At 36.1% G+C, this 16737-nt stretch overlaps 1 protein-coding gene across 1 annotated transcript in view; it reads right to left on the bottom strand.

Annotated features, from left to right (window-relative positions):
- Positions 1 to 2022: 2022 nt before the first annotated feature.
- The window catches only part of LOC127861785 (ankyrin-3-like), a 35225-nt gene continuing 20510 nt past the window's right edge, over positions 2023 to 16737 (bottom strand). The window contains exons 19-29 of the mRNA XM_052400466.1: positions 15322 to 15423; positions 12870 to 12974; positions 12071 to 12172; positions 10086 to 10184; positions 9247 to 9387; positions 8433 to 8540; positions 7847 to 8044; positions 7244 to 7450; positions 5119 to 6487; positions 4098 to 4232; positions 2023 to 3119 (exon numbers count right to left, since the gene is read on the bottom strand). Coding sequence (XP_052256426.1) covers positions 2932 to 3119; positions 4098 to 4232; positions 5119 to 6487; positions 7244 to 7450; positions 7847 to 8044; positions 8433 to 8540; positions 9247 to 9387; positions 10086 to 10184; positions 12071 to 12172; positions 12870 to 12974; positions 15322 to 15423 — 2754 coding nt within the window. The 3' untranslated portion in view covers positions 2023 to 2931. The remainder of the gene's footprint in view (positions 3120 to 4097; positions 4233 to 5118; positions 6488 to 7243; positions 7451 to 7846; positions 8045 to 8432; positions 8541 to 9246; positions 9388 to 10085; positions 10185 to 12070; positions 12173 to 12869; positions 12975 to 15321; positions 15424 to 16737) is intronic.

The raw sequence follows: 16737 nt of genomic DNA, 5'->3' as shown, positions 1-16737 counted from the left end.
TATTCGTCATTCTATTTCTTTAATAAAGAACTTCGAAAATAAATTATAATGGACGAAAAACATAATGTATCCAAAAACGACAGTCCGAAAAATTGTACGCGTTTTGCACATACAATAGAATGTGCATATTGTTTTTGACAGCAGAAAATGAAAACCAGAAACCTTGCAAATATCGAATTGGATTGGGAAATTGCTTTACATTAGCACGTTTTGTGGGTAAAAACAACTTTATTATCACCTTTTAATTTCAAACGTTAATCGGTAGAAAGGTGTGACATCATCGAGATAGAACTAATTATTTAATTATCATCCTTTAATCGATGGATTGATAGTCAGGAGAAAGGTGTTAAGTGATAAGCTTAAAAATAACTTGTTTATTGTTACGCTTCTTTTCATTTGTTTATCTTTAAATACGACGTTTGCCATCGGCCGCTATATTATTGGCGGACGACAGTATCAACTGTGTATTTCGAGTATACAGTGTCTGCGCATGAATGACCCAATATTATTTGTGAGCAAACTCAATGCTGATTAGCCAGCTACCACGTGCACTTCAATAACAGTAAGGTCAAGCGATGTCTAATGCTCTGATGCAGACTGGTTTTCGTTTTTGTTGAAATTGCGAACACTTTCATTGATAAAAAGAGAAAATATTGTAAACCAGTCTCTATTTAAATGGCGGATGTTTTTAGTGAAATTTTACGAGATATTAGCATTTTCGCAAATCAGATTTTTCTTGAGCCGAATTCTCAATACTTTTGCAATTGGCTGAAATGGCGAACGACAGCGCGAGCCTCACCGGACGAGGCTAACGGTGCGCTCGTAAAACGCACTCCGTTAAAAAAATCGGCGTGGCTAAAAACCGTTCCTCCGGAGTCTTGTAGGATATAGTTTTAATTTTACCGCGATTTTTTTCTTTTGGCTTTTAATTTTGAATAAAATGTTGTAGGGTCGCAGCAAAATAATAGGCTCGGTCGGGTTACCGTAACCGCAACATTATTTTGAATATTGATCTTACACTGCCGAGAAACCCTAGCTACACCTCTACAAAGAGCTGTTGGGAATCGTGAATGCGTTCAATGTACTCTGTATATTTCGAAGTGATGTGTGCTCAATGTTTAATGGGGCTTTCTTTCAAATTAACCAATGTTTAATTTGATTAAATTTATTTGGACCTACTGGCGGGAAATTTCTTTTAAATTTTATTGGCTTTCTGTAAAGGTCCTGAAAGGTCAAATGTGACGTAAACAGCTTCGCCGAAAAAAAAAGCTTTTAACAAGTTCTTTGTTTTATATCATACACGAATGCACGTTCAAAGTACAAATCAATATGAATTTTAAACGTTCTTTAGCGCCAACTCAGATATACGTTGACTTTTTTATCTTTGTAAGCATAAATGGAGTTTGTGTGAATACTGTATAAAATTATGAGAGATTGTTAATCAATGGGATTTTCCTCTTCGATGTTGTTTTTTTTAACCATTGTAGACAATTAAAGGTAAACTACACGGGTGTTTGCAGTTTTCGTGGCCGGTCGATTGGCCTACGTTAAAAAGTCGAACTTAATGTCCTGTGGCTGTAAGTAATAGTCAATACGTTCAAAGGGCGACCAACTGAAGTGCCTTCAGCGCTTTGATTGAATATATGTTAATGGTTATTTCTGAAAACGATTTTAACCATTTTACGCCGATATTTTGAATTGTTTAGTATTTGTTTTATATCAGTATAATTACACAAATTTAACCAGAAACATTCGCTACACAGGCTGTTCATCGGCTTCATTCGATTCACACTCGCAGTTGGCTCGCTAAGAACAAAAATAGTCCGAACAATGTAAATGAAGTGACCATTATATGTAACACCCAACTCACACAGCCATCTATTCTTTCAATTATGTTTTCATCTGTGTATGATTTCATCTGCGTTCATTGACTTCAAAATACATATAGTTTCGAAACAGGGTTATATATAAGGGCATTGCGCGTGATCAGTATAGTTATTTAGATATACCGTTAAAAATAACGCGTCTTTTTTACAACTTTATTTTGAGTGTGATGAAATACATGTATGATATCAAATCATGTAACGCAAGCGTGTAATTTAGTAAGCCAATCATGATTTCAACCATTTTTATGACATAAAATATTTGAAAAATTGTGCTATAGGTATTCTTCCAAGTACAAGTATACAGAATATTCGTCTACCCAGTGCTCCTGTTTTAATAAGTATATACAATACGATGATTAACAAATGTTCTTATAATATATATTTAACATACATAAATCCCCATTTTCTCAGAACAGGGCTCAATTAAATTGGAATTAATGAATTATTCACATTTATCCATGTACATGGTCTTTTTTTAAAGTCATTAATATCGAGTTTACAAGCATATATACATAATTTAATTTGTAAATTTAAACAGAACTCGTGAAATTGCTTGATTATAATATAAACAAAAATACAATTAAAAGTATACGTGTGTACCAAAAACAGTAGCATTGTTGACCATTTAAATCAAACGTTTTCATATTTATAAAAATATAAATAAATAATAAAGCAAACGGTATATATAATTTTTACGCGTTATTGTAACTGAGATTGCAACGTTTTAAATAGCACGCTGCACCAATATCGTTGCATTTTTAAATAATATAATCCACAATGGGAAACATAAATAAGCATAAAAAATAAATACACAAATCACTCGCACACAGCATATTGGCGTTATACAAATGCAAATGTTACTTTTGATAAAAACACGCCTTGCCATTGCTGGGCTTCAGCATGGTAGACACATTTTTCTCCTCGCCAGCTCCATCCGAGAAATATTCCACGCACCGTAGAATCTTATACAACGTTTTTCAGTTCATTGCCTGCATGTAAATTGTTTTTGCTTTCTCTATGTGGAAGGTCACTTATATAACGCATCTCAGTTTATCCCATTGCCTGCATGTAAATTGTTTTTGCTTTCACCATGTGGAAGGTCAGTTTTCTCCTCGTCCTCGTCATCAGAGAAGTCCTCTCCGCCTCTTTGCATCTTGTAGTAACGTTTCACGACACTTTTCCAGTCAATAGCATCCTCGAGCCTCTGAGGACCGTGGGAAGTTTGATGTCGGCCTGGAGTTGTAAAGGTCATTGGAAGATCATATCGGTGTTCAGTGCAAATATGGGCATAGAACAAATTATGCAGCTGGAATAATAATACAAAATATAAACAGTGTTGAAAAATAAACGCGTAATTATGATGCTTTATAACATACACGTAACTATTTACGTTCTCTTGTGTGAGTTTTAATTGTAGCTGAGAGTCAATCTTAGTCACACTGCATCAAAGACATTGATAAAACAAGTCCACGATTGAGTTCTGCATAGTGCTACGCAGTTTCAGGATGTCGCTAGTTGTTTCAAGCCTAAAAGTCGGTCGAAGCTGACTGCTGGTTTGTAACTTAGCTTAGTATTTGGTTGATTAATTCAGTCGCGTTCTGAGAAAACTGGGCATAATGCATGTGCGTAAAGTGTCGTCCCAGATTAGCCTGTGCAGTCCGCACAGGCTAATCAGGGACGACACTTTCCGCCTTAATTATATTTTTAATATGAAGAGACTTCATTTTAAAGAAAATGTCATAAAAGCGGAAAGTGTCGTCCCTGATTAGCCTTTGCGGACTGCACAGGCTTATCTGGGATGTCACTTTACGCACATGCATTCAGCCCAGTTTTCCCAGAACGCGATTCAATTGATTTCCAAAAGCAGAGGTTCAATTCATACTCATCAGCACTGAAATCAACACGGTTAATTTGAAAATTACTAACTGAGATACTTCGACAAGTATTTCTAAAATATAGGAGCATCTCTCTGTAAACATAGGTTTAATGCATATGCGTAAAGTGACATCCCAGTTTTAACTATGCAGTCCGATAAGGCTAATCAGGGACGACACTGTTTGTTTTTGTTTAAATAAAGTCTTCTCTTAGCGAAAATCCAGGTTAAAGGTGTCGCCTCTGATTAGGCTGTGCGGACTGAACAGAGTAATCTGGGACGACACTTTAGGCACATGCATGTAACAGCCTTTCAAAGAAGAGAGGCTCATAACGTACCGCCTCGACGGCGTATGCTGCGCAGCCAGACTGAGGAGGAGTTGGCGAGGATGTCGACAGACTTGGTGTCCGAGGCGGCGTCCAGGTCATCGTCCTCTTGCATGTATGCCTGCACCTGGGTGCTACACAGCTTGCCTGAAAAAAAAGTTGATAATTTTACCGCGCTCTGGGAAATACCGGGCTTAATATATGAGTCGCGTTCTGAGAAAACTGGGAATGAAGCATGTGCGTAAAGTGTCGTCCCAGGTTAGCCTGTGCAGTCCGGGGACTACACTTTCCGCCAAAATTGGATTTTAGCTAAGAAGAGACTTTATTTAAACGAAAAATGTCATAAAAGCGTAAAGTGTCGTCCCTGATTAGCCTGTGAGGACTGCACAGGCTAATCTGGGACGACACTTAACGCAAATGCATTATGCCCAGTTTTCTCAGAACACGACTCATATTGCGTTAAGTTTTGTTTCAGATAAACTTGTGCACAGGCCTATCAGGGATGACGCTTTCTGCTTGTATAGTTCTTTTCGTTAATGGAAGTCTCTTTTAAGCATAAATAATGTTTCAGCGGAAAGTGGCGTCACTGATAAGCCGGTGCGGACTGCAAAGGCTAATCTTGGACGACACTTTACGCACATAAATTAAACCCCGTTTTTTAGAACGAGGCTAAAATGTGAATGATATAATTACAATTTGGGCGTCACACAGCTTGTCTTCGGTGTGACAATGACATATACACATAAATAAACGCAACGCAGCGTTAGAAAAGAAACTCTTGTTAACGGCCTCTACTGATAACGTCTAAAATCGTTATCTTTGATAGTAAAGACAGGATTTTTTAAGGTATGTAAAGTGTCATGTTCTATTTGCAAATACATTGAATTCATGATAGCATTGTTATTAATAAAAGTCGCACAACCCGTTTTAGCATAGTAAAACACATGTATCGTAAAATGTAATCATGTCATTTGAGAACATGGTATTGAATAAAAATATTTAAAAAATAACATATACAAATTACATTACTCACCTCTGTGCTTGAATATCACTCGAATATACGTAAACAGCTTCGTGAAAAGATTCAACGGAGCAGGGGTAGCTGACGTCTTGTTCATATTCCGAATTAGTTTCGCCCGTCCAAATTTCCATTCGATGTCAGACTGCTGTTGGATGCGCTGGTATGTATCGGACATCATAGCGATCAGCAAGTTGATTAGAACGATCAGCGTCACCATCATGTAGATTCCGAAGACTATTTTTACGATTGTCACAACCCAGATCGGACTCCTGTAGAGCGTCGGAAGGCTCTCCGGATCCACTAACCCAAACAGCGAAAACAGAAGTAGCTCGAATACATCTAATGGGCTAATCGTCGGCGTTGACACCCCGGCTCCTAGACCGTCCCCTAACACAGGATCGGGAGCCGGCGGTGCGAACACCGGCTGGTATATTGCGGTAAGGTGCAGGGTGAAGCCTACCATGAAAATAAGCAAGACGACCAAGAATCGCGTAAGGTCTTTGAGAAGGTCTCTGATAATTATTGCCCATGGTCCAAATAGGTGATGAAATGTGAGAAAGTCGAGCATTTGTACAAAGCACAAGAATAAGGCTATTGCAAAGAACAAATTGCGAATAAATATCATGACTAATCTGTCATCGCCTTGAAATGCAAAGCCAAGGATGTGGCAGACGATTGCTATGGCACATATTGCTAGAATTACAACTTTCAGATATCCCAGTCCAGCTCTATCGCCAGGGTTTGTGAGTTCCGACACTAATAGGCCAGACAACCACGCCAGGAGCAACCATTCGTACCAGTGCGGAATGAGAGACGCTGACATCCATATAGGCACCAACGGGTACACGGTGGTCACGCAAAACAGGATCATCAGGTACAGGTGCGACACCAGATACGACATGAACTTTATTATAGGCACTTTGTTGAAGCGATGTTTCAGTGGCAGCGATAACACAAGCCATATGATGGGTATGAAAAAACAGGCGCAGAACAACACGATGAATTTCCAGGCCGCCCATTTCAAATTCCCCATCCAGATGTCGGACAAGTATTTCTGGACGGCCGGATGCGCGACTACCTGTTTCTGCTCATATTCTATCAAAACGTCCAGAAATTGCGAGCCATTGCAATCAATGGCTTTCAACAGCACGGACGGGCTGTTCGTGCTGGCAGCCGTGGATAGCAAATCGGTCGCCATGTTTTCACAGAAATCTCCTGCAGTGGCCAGATCCTTTGACCGCTCCTTTTCTTTGACAGACAGTATCCGGAAGTTGTTGGATAGTTTTGCAGCCGTGTCCACGGGCGCCGCCGAGCGTACTATGAACTCCTCGATGCACTTGTTGCCGTTTTGTTTGCCACATGACATTAGGTCGTAGACAAACTGAAAACAGGTAAAGAGTTTTAAAGTGGAGCTTTACGATTTGAATGTCTACATTTTAAAAATACTTTGTAATTAAAATCTAAATTGTGTACATCGAATATCGAGATTTCCAAAAATGACACGCATCTTTTCTACACCAATAAAATTGTCAAATGGATCTCCTATATCTTTAGTTGAATCAAAATCTAGTTTTATATCTGTTTTGCATTTAGTTTGATATTCACCAAAGTTTGATCTCTTTTTGCAAAATAAAAACAAATCGTGTAGCTCTTTAACGAAAAGAGAAAGGTCTTTTTGTCTAAAGAAATAAAAAAATGTACGTAATGTATTAATGAAACAATTTCTATATCACGCAATATTGAAATTGACAGCATATTGTGAGTATTTCGGAGTTCACGAGGTCCTTACGCGTCCTTACGAGACAGAATTATGTGAAGATCCGGTACCCAAGCACTCCTATCTAATTAACGTCACATTCACGCATATTATTTTATGAATTATTAAATACAGCTGTAATATCCGTTTTTTAAACTGATTCATTCATTTGTTCTGACAAATCTCAAACATTCCGATATGGTGATCACCACCCAAACTTGCGTGTGCAAGGAGTTGTCATTGTAATCGGGTCGCCTAGATCATGAGCGCGCGTTCCAAAGACTGCACTATTCAATGGTATTCAATGTACAACATTTAAGGAACAATAACGTATGCGTTAGTCCAATAAATATGGTGTGAATACGGTCCCAGACTGGTTACCTTCTTGTCGTCCATCAGCTTTTGCGTGCTGTGGTCCTTTTGCATGAGATAGCTGAGAACGTCAAAGTGGTTGAACTGGGCGGCAAAGCAGATGGGGATCCTGCCGTCCTTCGCCTCGCCCTTGGTGGACGCCCCACTTTCCACGAGGTACTTGACCACGCCCAGGTGGCCAGCCTTGGCGGCAAAATGCAGACTCGCCCAGCCGTTCTGAGGAAAGAGTGTGCGCTCGCATAAATAATCGTATACACAGATTGTCAACGTGATTGATAATAAATCACAATGATATTATTTTTAACTCCGTTAAAAGAATTCAAATAGGTGTAATCTCAACGATTTTAATTATTGAAAAAATAATCGTTGCATACACATTTTAAATGTTTACTGTAATTATTTCGCCATTAGTTTTGTGTTATTATGTTTATATGATATGCCTATTTAAATAAATCGCCCAATATATGCATTACGAAATAACATCGGGAGTCATTTTACTAAAAAATATATACTTATTTTAACCTTTTTTCGCCAACTTATATAAAAACAAATCTTAAGTCAATACTATCAGATGACGGATGACTGGTGTAAGTCATAGTGCATCATCACCACCTTATCGGCTGCATTGATGTCCGCCCCCTGTCCGACCAGTAGGGTGACCATGTCCAGATGTCCGCTGGCTGCGGCAAGCATGATGGCGGTGCGACCCCGCTTGTCCTTAACGTGCATCATGGCGGTTGACTTGCTGAGGAGCAGACTGACCACGTGCACGTGACCGCTCTGGGCCGCAAGGTGGAGGGACGTGGAACCCTATATATACATTCGGACACAGGTCTTTGAGCGATTCTATTCAAATGTGTAGAACCAAGTTTATACGCATTATGTTTTTATAAATGATATATTATAAGCAAATTACAAGTTATATCCTTTTACAATAACATGACACATACGTCATGCTTAATTGTGAGTGGCTTCTGCATATTTTATATATTAATCACTTGGTAATTCTTAAATATTCTAAGAATATAATACTTGCATTGCCGTTGATCAGCATCATGAATGATCAGTTAACATGCTTTAAGTGATTTGCGAGATTTGTTTTTATTGTAAAAAATACTGTCTCATATGTATTCTTTTGTTGCTTTAGCAAATATGACGAAACTTCACTGTTGATGTATAATTTGGACGGGATGCTTACCTGCTGGTACGTCACTGCCTCTGCCTGTACTCCCGGACAGTTCAGTAACAATCTCACGAGACCCTCGTGTCCGAATTTTGATGCAAGATGCAGGGGTGCCAAACCATGCTGAATTATACACAAATTAAAGTTGCGACTTCTTGAGGTTATCGATATTAATTGAGTGTCAATCGTTGCAGAATAGATTGTCTTCGGAAGAATATATATACATGTTAAAATACTATACACTTATGTCAAAAGAAATATGTGTTGTGTATTTTTTATATATTAATGTTTGATATTTTTATATATATGTTCGTAAAGGTCATGTATGTTTCCATTATCTTCGTATACATGTGGTTAAATTCTGACGATGCATGACACTAAAAAGACATTGTTTTGTAAAAAGTTAAAAAGAATACCAATATAATCAATACACTTATCCTTGTTTCACTTTATCCGACCATAATTTCTCAAAAGTAAGTGCAAAAATGGCTACTTAAAATTATTTACCATGTATTTTGATAAAGTGATCTGTATATCGTTCAGTGCATACATATTATATAAATATACAAAAATCATATACAGCTTTTTTTTTACCGTAATACCATTTTTGAATTGACGTCTACTATACTTTAATAAGAACTTAATTATTAAATCAACTATTTCCGCCGGCAATATGTTTATTTATTTATTTTGACCTAACTATTTTCATGCGTTGTATTATGTATACCTGGGTGTAAAAAACATATATTATCTTCTGTATGAACACACACAATTTTTTTTGTCTACGTCAAATAACTCCGCCGATATCGAAATCACCCACACCTCTCACCTCGCTATGCAGGTCCTTAATGTTTGTGTTTCCAGATCCCGGGGGCTCGGAGCGGATGGTGGCCGGAACTGTGATCAGCATCTCCCGAATGAAGTCTGACTGACCGTAACTGGCCGCCACGTGGAGAGCCGTCAGACCAGTCTGGACATATACACATTTCAAAAAGGTTATTCACGATATATCCATTTTGCAAAAAAGCAATATGAAAAACCAACTGGAATATATTATTGAAGGAACTTATAAAGTAGAATAATTGAGTATATGTTTTAAAAGATTAAATACACTTTGTTCATGTGTTCCATTCGAATACATACTTTTAAGATACTTGTAATTGTCCTTATGTTTTAGTAAAGATTTCTTTCGACTTACAAATAGCGTAGCGTTTCTAAGAAATATGACATCCATCAAAATAACTATTCAACATGAAAATATAATGTTCATTTATTTATAACAGTATTTAACTTTCACCGCCCATAATCTTTTAATCGCATGTATCTTAAAAATTAGACAAATAATTGTCGATATTTAGATCGTGTATACCCACTTAACGTTTCGAATTTAAAGCGGCTGTCGAGCAAAGAAACGACAATACAAAACACATATTTGAAATATCGAGACATTTATAGAGGATATGCAGCCATGCCAAAATCACACCATGGAAAACGCGATCTCTGAATCACCTAGTTGACAATATATAATCATTCGGTATCTTAATAACATTGACCTTGTGTTCCGTTGGTCATCCCATTAAATACAATTAAACACCAATGTATTTCTCCTACACTTACCCATATTGCATCTACAAATGAATTTAAAGACAATAAAAACTGATGGCAAACCTTCCTGCTTGAAGTGCGGAAAGACAACTTCCCGTTTAAGGCCTCCAGTATTTGCACGTGACCCATTTTTGCTGCCAAATGAAGCGCCGTCATACCATCCTTACAGAATAAAATAAATATGGTATAGGACTAAATTAGTTTTAATCTGTTGATGATGTTTTTTTATGTTTTACAATGACTGTGAATAGCTTGGAATACATTTGCTAAATAATAAGTGAAAGTAGAAATAATACGCTTTATAAATTATAAGAAACCGTTTTAACGCAAAGAAAATATTTCCAATTGAAGAACAGTTACATCAATTGTGTATAAGAGGTGGACATATTAACTCATTTCGAATTAACCTTTCGAATTTACTAGCCGTTCGCGACATATTGTCGATGTCGTATGCATCGGTAGACACATGAGTAAAAATGAATATTAAGAAACATGGAAAACTCTTCAAATCAATACCCCTTAATCGGAAAATTCCGATATTTTATGATTATATAACACAACTAATAAAATTTCATAATGCTTTAATGTATTTCAGATATATATTGATCCACGTCTGCGCTTTTTCTTCACCTCAATTGTTAACTTGTGAAAAATTTTAAACTGAAAACCACGTGACATGACAGGCTCTATGCTGTCGTCCCTTTACGACTATATGCCTATGCCATATCATTGTCACTTTAAGAATGTTGATGCTAAAGTGATGCCTATTTAATTATATGGATCGGAAATATGGGGGCTAAAATATTTTGAAGTTGTAGAAAGAGTTCACACATATGCATGTAAAAGATTTATGTCAGCACCAATGTACTCTATTAATAATGTTATTTTTAGTGATTGTGGCAGATATTCAGTACATATTCATTCATCTATGAGAGTTATAAAATATTGGTTACGAATACTGGATACACCTCACTCCCGTCATATTAAGAAGTGCTATGAAATGTTGAAAAGCTTTGATGGCATAGGACATGTAAACTGGTCACCTCATTACGCAATCACTTGCAATCCAAAGGGTTTGGATGTGTGGGGGAACAAAAAGCGGTTGTTAATAGAATATTGTTCCTGCATAATTATGCTCAACGATTGAAAGATAGTTGTGTGGATACAGCAGTGGATAGAAAAGTGTTATAGTTCCCCAAAACTTAAAACATACAATGGATTTAAAATTAACTTTGATTTTGAGGTATATTTAAATTTTTAACAATTCGTAAATGTCGAAATTCATATGTATGCTTCCGAATTTCTTCCCATAAGCTCATGATTGAAAAGGGTCGCTGTTTGAATATTGACAGGATCCAAAGGTTCTGTCCTTTTTGCAAAAGTGATATTGAAAATGAATTTCATTTTCTATTAATAAGCAAGACATACTTAGACCTTCGAGAAAGGTATATACCCATTAAGTACTATACACCCGCTACGATAAATAAATTTAATACAATCATGAGCTCCCGGGAAGAAAAGGTGATCAGGGGTATTGCTTTGTTCGTATATCATGCTTTTGAAAGAAGAAATGCGTTACTGAATAGCAGTAAATTATAGATAGCTGTACCATTACATATGTATGCTTGCTTATACATTGTCGGTGTTTTGAAATTTGGCTATACGATGTTATTTGTACTTGCAAGGGCCGGAGGACACATAGCAATAAACATTGAATCTTGAAAGATCCTTATGCATCGGTAAAATCCAAAGATGTTCGAAAACGGCGTAACAAATTTTAACAAGTCAATAATTGTGGATTATATATATCTGATGAACCATAAGATATGCCTACACATGTGGCAGCGGATTATTTCCGTTTGCTCATAAACGGGCGAATTTCCGATGTTCGAGTTATTTTTGGTAGATAAGGCCATGTTTTTTAATAGTCCAACATACATCATACGTTTTTCATTACGAATATAAATAAATATTAAAATATTATAAAGTTAATGATATAATACGGAATGACCATATTTATTTAAAAACAGGTGTTATTGATCATGTACCCCATTTTCGTCTTTTGGATTTGCTCCGGCTTCAATGAGCGTCTCCACAACTTCTTTATATCCGCCCTCTGCGGCAAGATGGAGGGCGGTGGATTCGTTCGTCTGCAGCGTGTAAGGTAATAGAGAATAGTTCGGGCGGTTAGGGCAAAATGTATAAACGGGCAAGTCAACTTGTGAATAAAGCACTAATTGAGCCTTGTTCTGAGAAAACTGGGCTTAATGCATAGGCTTAAAGTGTATTCCCAGATAAGCCTGTGTAATCCGCACAGGCTAATCAGGGACGACACTTTCCGACTAAACTTGATTTTCGGTAAGGAGGGACTTCCTTGTAACTAAAAATACCATAAAAGCGGAAAGTGTCGTCCCTGATTAGCCTGTGCGAACTGCACAGGCTAATCTGGGACGACACTTTACGCACATACATTATACCCAGTTTTCTCAGAACGCGACTCAGTTAATGAAATAAGTACCATAGTCGAGCTTCAAATGTATTTGAGAGAAAACTTGTTGGAGCAAAAACATTGTGGTATTTAAATTTATGGAAAAACGTGCAACAACAAAATGATAAACAAATATTCTATGAGTAGGTTATGAAAAATTCTTTAGAAAATGAATGCAAATTCAAAAATCAGATATACTGGTCGTACGTTTTCAATCTGCTGTTATCAAACTATACTAGTATTTAACAATATGATTTAAGTTGATATGAGTATCAACTTACCAGTTAAATTGTTCACTTGCAATAAAGAACTTGTCAATTCTAACACTGTTGTTGGCAAAAAGCTAATTCATGTCTTACCCTATTTCTTGCAGAAGTCACGACGGCCTTGTTAAACTTCATGAGTTCCTTAAGCACCCCGACGCTGCCTTTAGCGGCTGCAATGTGGGCAATCGTCATACCGTTCTGAGGGGAGGGAAACATCGTCACAAGGTAGCATGTATTGCAATGTTAATGTTTTTGTATTGTATGGATACAAAAACTTTCGCAAACAAATACATGTAATTAATGTTTGGACATTAATTAATGTAGTAACATTACCACTCACAATCAACGAAAATTTCGTACAATATTTTGTAAAATAAACTTAACCAATTAAAAATCAGTGTTCCTTATGGTAATTGCCGAAATTTCAACGCCAGATGTTGTCTGGTAAAATAGATATTTGAAGATACAAAATGCTCGTTGTGTTTTTCCATTTTATTTTCCCGCAACGATATTTATTCATACGACACATAAACACTTACATGGTAATTGTGTGTAGTATGAATATATATATATTCGCGGGAAATTAAAATGGAATTAATTGTGTCACAAATAAATAAAAACGAGCATTTTGTATCTATAAAAATCTATGTAATCATACCACAACTAGCGTTGAAATTGTGGCTATTGCTATAAGGAACACTGATTGTTTAGGTGCTAACTTTATTTTTCGAAATACCTTACGGAATTTTCGTTGATTTTGAGCGTTATAGAGACTTTAAATATTGATGAGGTTACTGCAATAACAAAGCGAACAATAGACAACATGTCGAGAGTGCGCTACAAACATCATTTGTTGTCTGAATGTGACATTAATGAAAATGAGCTATTTTGATATTGAGACGCTTATACATTTGTTACTAGATAAGTTCAAATAAAACTTATGAATTATCTGAAAACATGACTATTATATGAATGATAATCAGGAAAGACATTTTTGTTAGCACGTACAAGTCTTCCATTTAGGGCAAATGCACAGCATGAAGATATTGTATGCAAAGTATGAGTAATGGAATCGAAGATAAGAATTCAATTACTCAAAGTAAAGTGACAAATGTATTAATCAACTACATTTTGTCATGCGATATTTTCGTTTTATGGTTAAAATCGATACATATTGTATGGTGTGTTGATGGATTGAAAACAAAGCAAATATTGAAGGTTTAAAACTATACCGAATACAGAGGATAATCTAACATTGTTATTAAAACAAAAACGCGTATATCCCAGTTCACATAATGATATATACATAAATATGTGTACTACAAATGCCCCCTCTACGAACGATGGGAAGAGAGAGAAAACTATGACAAAAAGACAGCAGGCGAATGCTATGCTACGGTACACCTCTAAGGGCAGATCACTGCAAATAAAGTCATTCGTGTCTAGCTATGTGTTTGCACTACATCAAAGGTCGGGTCATCGTGCATGGTAGGGGGTCGGGCGTTTTGGTATTTTACAGGGATCGTGATACTTAACAATCTCAACAGGTTATACCTCATCCTACACAAATAAGCCATAAATAATAAACAATTATATTTTTCATGAATATACCATTTCTTGCGTAAAACAGCACTAACAAATCGGAATTAAATAACTATTTTTTTTTTGTTAAAAATGAAACATACGCATCATATCAATGCAAATTTACCATAAACGACTAGATTCTATGCGATCTTGCTTCTTTTTGTACTTTCAAAATGCAACATAGTGAGCATATGATATTGGTTTGGGCAAAGACATAAAATACAGGCGTCTTTGGTTTGTGTGTACTTGTATATTTTTTAATTCTTGTATGTAGTTTTTTTTATGAAACACACTCGAGTGTACATTATATTTTGCTAACCGGCGTTTTGAAAAGCTGAATAGTTTATATACAAACGGTATACATATACGGATTCGAAATAAGCAAAACTCATTAGATTATCTCGTAAACAAATAACATAATGAGCTATAGGTTTAAGTACACGTCTCTAACGAATTTCGTTACGGAAATATACAAAACATTAAGAAGAAATCATTTGATGTTGGCAAATATATTTACAAGAACGAATATCATTTATTTCAAACACATTCGGGTTATAAAGAAGTGTTATTAAATATGTTCCTTCTGCATTTAGCAGTTTAGTTATAAGAGGTCCATTGTGTCATTCAAAATATTTGTATGATCTTATCATTATTAAGTACAGTAATGATAACAAAAAACATCATATATAGTGTTATTTACACACTATTTGGTATAAACTTATGTAATCAACATATAATATTATTTATGTATTCGTCGGTATACAGCCTTTATAAACCATGCATGGATATTGCATTTGATATAACATATAAACATATTACTTGGTTAATAAGGGTTTTTAAATGTTATATTGTTATATACTGCAATATACTTGGCCATATTACTTGCATGTTTAATTGCTAAATGTTAAAGAGTCGCCAAAAAAGCTTTATACATTCCCCAAGTTTTATGTCACGTGTTTACCGTATTGGCCATGGTGACCAACTCCGGACGGTGTTTCAGGAATAGCTTGACAACGTCTGAATGGTCGTTTTCGGCCGCCAGGTGGAGCGGAGTTTGCACGTGCTGCAGGAATTGATGATTCATTTACTGTCGTAAGGCATGACACACAAGTAAGGAACAAATACAAACACAAATTAAAACTGCACGTTCTTGTTGGTGTCCATTAAATAAACTTTATCCTTGCCCATACAAAACATAATGTAAGCCGAGCGGTATCGATGATGTTGCATTTTATTTATTCAGAACTCAAACGCATTAAAAAGAAGTCAGGATGGTTTCTGTAACTATTTATTTATTAGGGCAGAAGCTTAACGTTTGCCATATAAACAGTACTATGAGTGGTTAATTAAACAACAAGTATGATATTAACTATTTGAACAGCAGTTCAGATTAAATAAAGCGATGAAATCAGTCGTCACTCTTTATAGTTATTCTAAATAGTATTTAATGCAGATGCAAAATGTCAGTTAGAACTAGTCAGAACTATGACGTACAGATGTAGATTAAACGTAGGTAAGTGAGTCGTATATGTTAGTGTTTACCTTTGTTGGCTTTTGACATCTTAAATGGGTTGTTAAGTAATGAGCGACTATTCTGGGTCAAGTCACTACTGACTAGTGAGTTACGACTGACTTCATCATCAACCACAGCTCTATTTATAAGCAGTTGCTGAGGCTGGGCGTTGCTGGCGACCAATCAGAGCCAGACTTTCATGAAAGTATTTAACTATGTAAAACGGTTTAAGCAACATTAACAACATTTGCATTAACAGCATTGCAAGTCTAACAAGAAAGCATTACATCAATAAAAAGCTCAGAAAATATTATGCATAACTATACAATGCTTTCATTACATTTCTCAATCATAATAATAATATTTCATCTAACACATAGCGAAAGCAATGCGAAAGCATTGCGCGAAAATACTTGAAATAGTTCCCCACCAGCATTAATATCTGACAGGACTACTAACTGTATAAGTAACATTGTAACAATAAAACAGTTAACAGGTCATAATACTACACATAAACATTGGGAAAACACATTTCTTCGATAAGATATAACTTATTCGCGTAGAATTAACTTGCTATGTCATAACCTTCGACATTGCAAATGGCGGACATTTTGGAACATTTAACCCGCGTTCGATTCAATGCTGGCGATTCAAATTACAAGTAATGGATATTCAATAATGGAGAAAGCATTAACTGGATTTAACAAACATTTGATAATGGTTGTTAAACCAGATAACAACAAGGAAAATTTGGATTATTAAAGTTAAACAGGTAAGGCATTCTTAAGTGTACATATTTCGGACGTGTATAGTATTCGGATACAGGGTATTACAATAATGTATGATAATAAACGTCGACATAAG

This window comes from Dreissena polymorpha, chromosome 16, assembly GCF_020536995.1.
Source record: "Dreissena polymorpha isolate Duluth1 chromosome 16, UMN_Dpol_1.0, whole genome shotgun sequence".
Taxonomy (NCBI): Eukaryota; Metazoa; Mollusca; class Bivalvia; order Myida; family Dreissenidae; genus Dreissena; species Dreissena polymorpha.
This window is presented reverse-complemented; position numbering and strand designations above follow the sequence as displayed.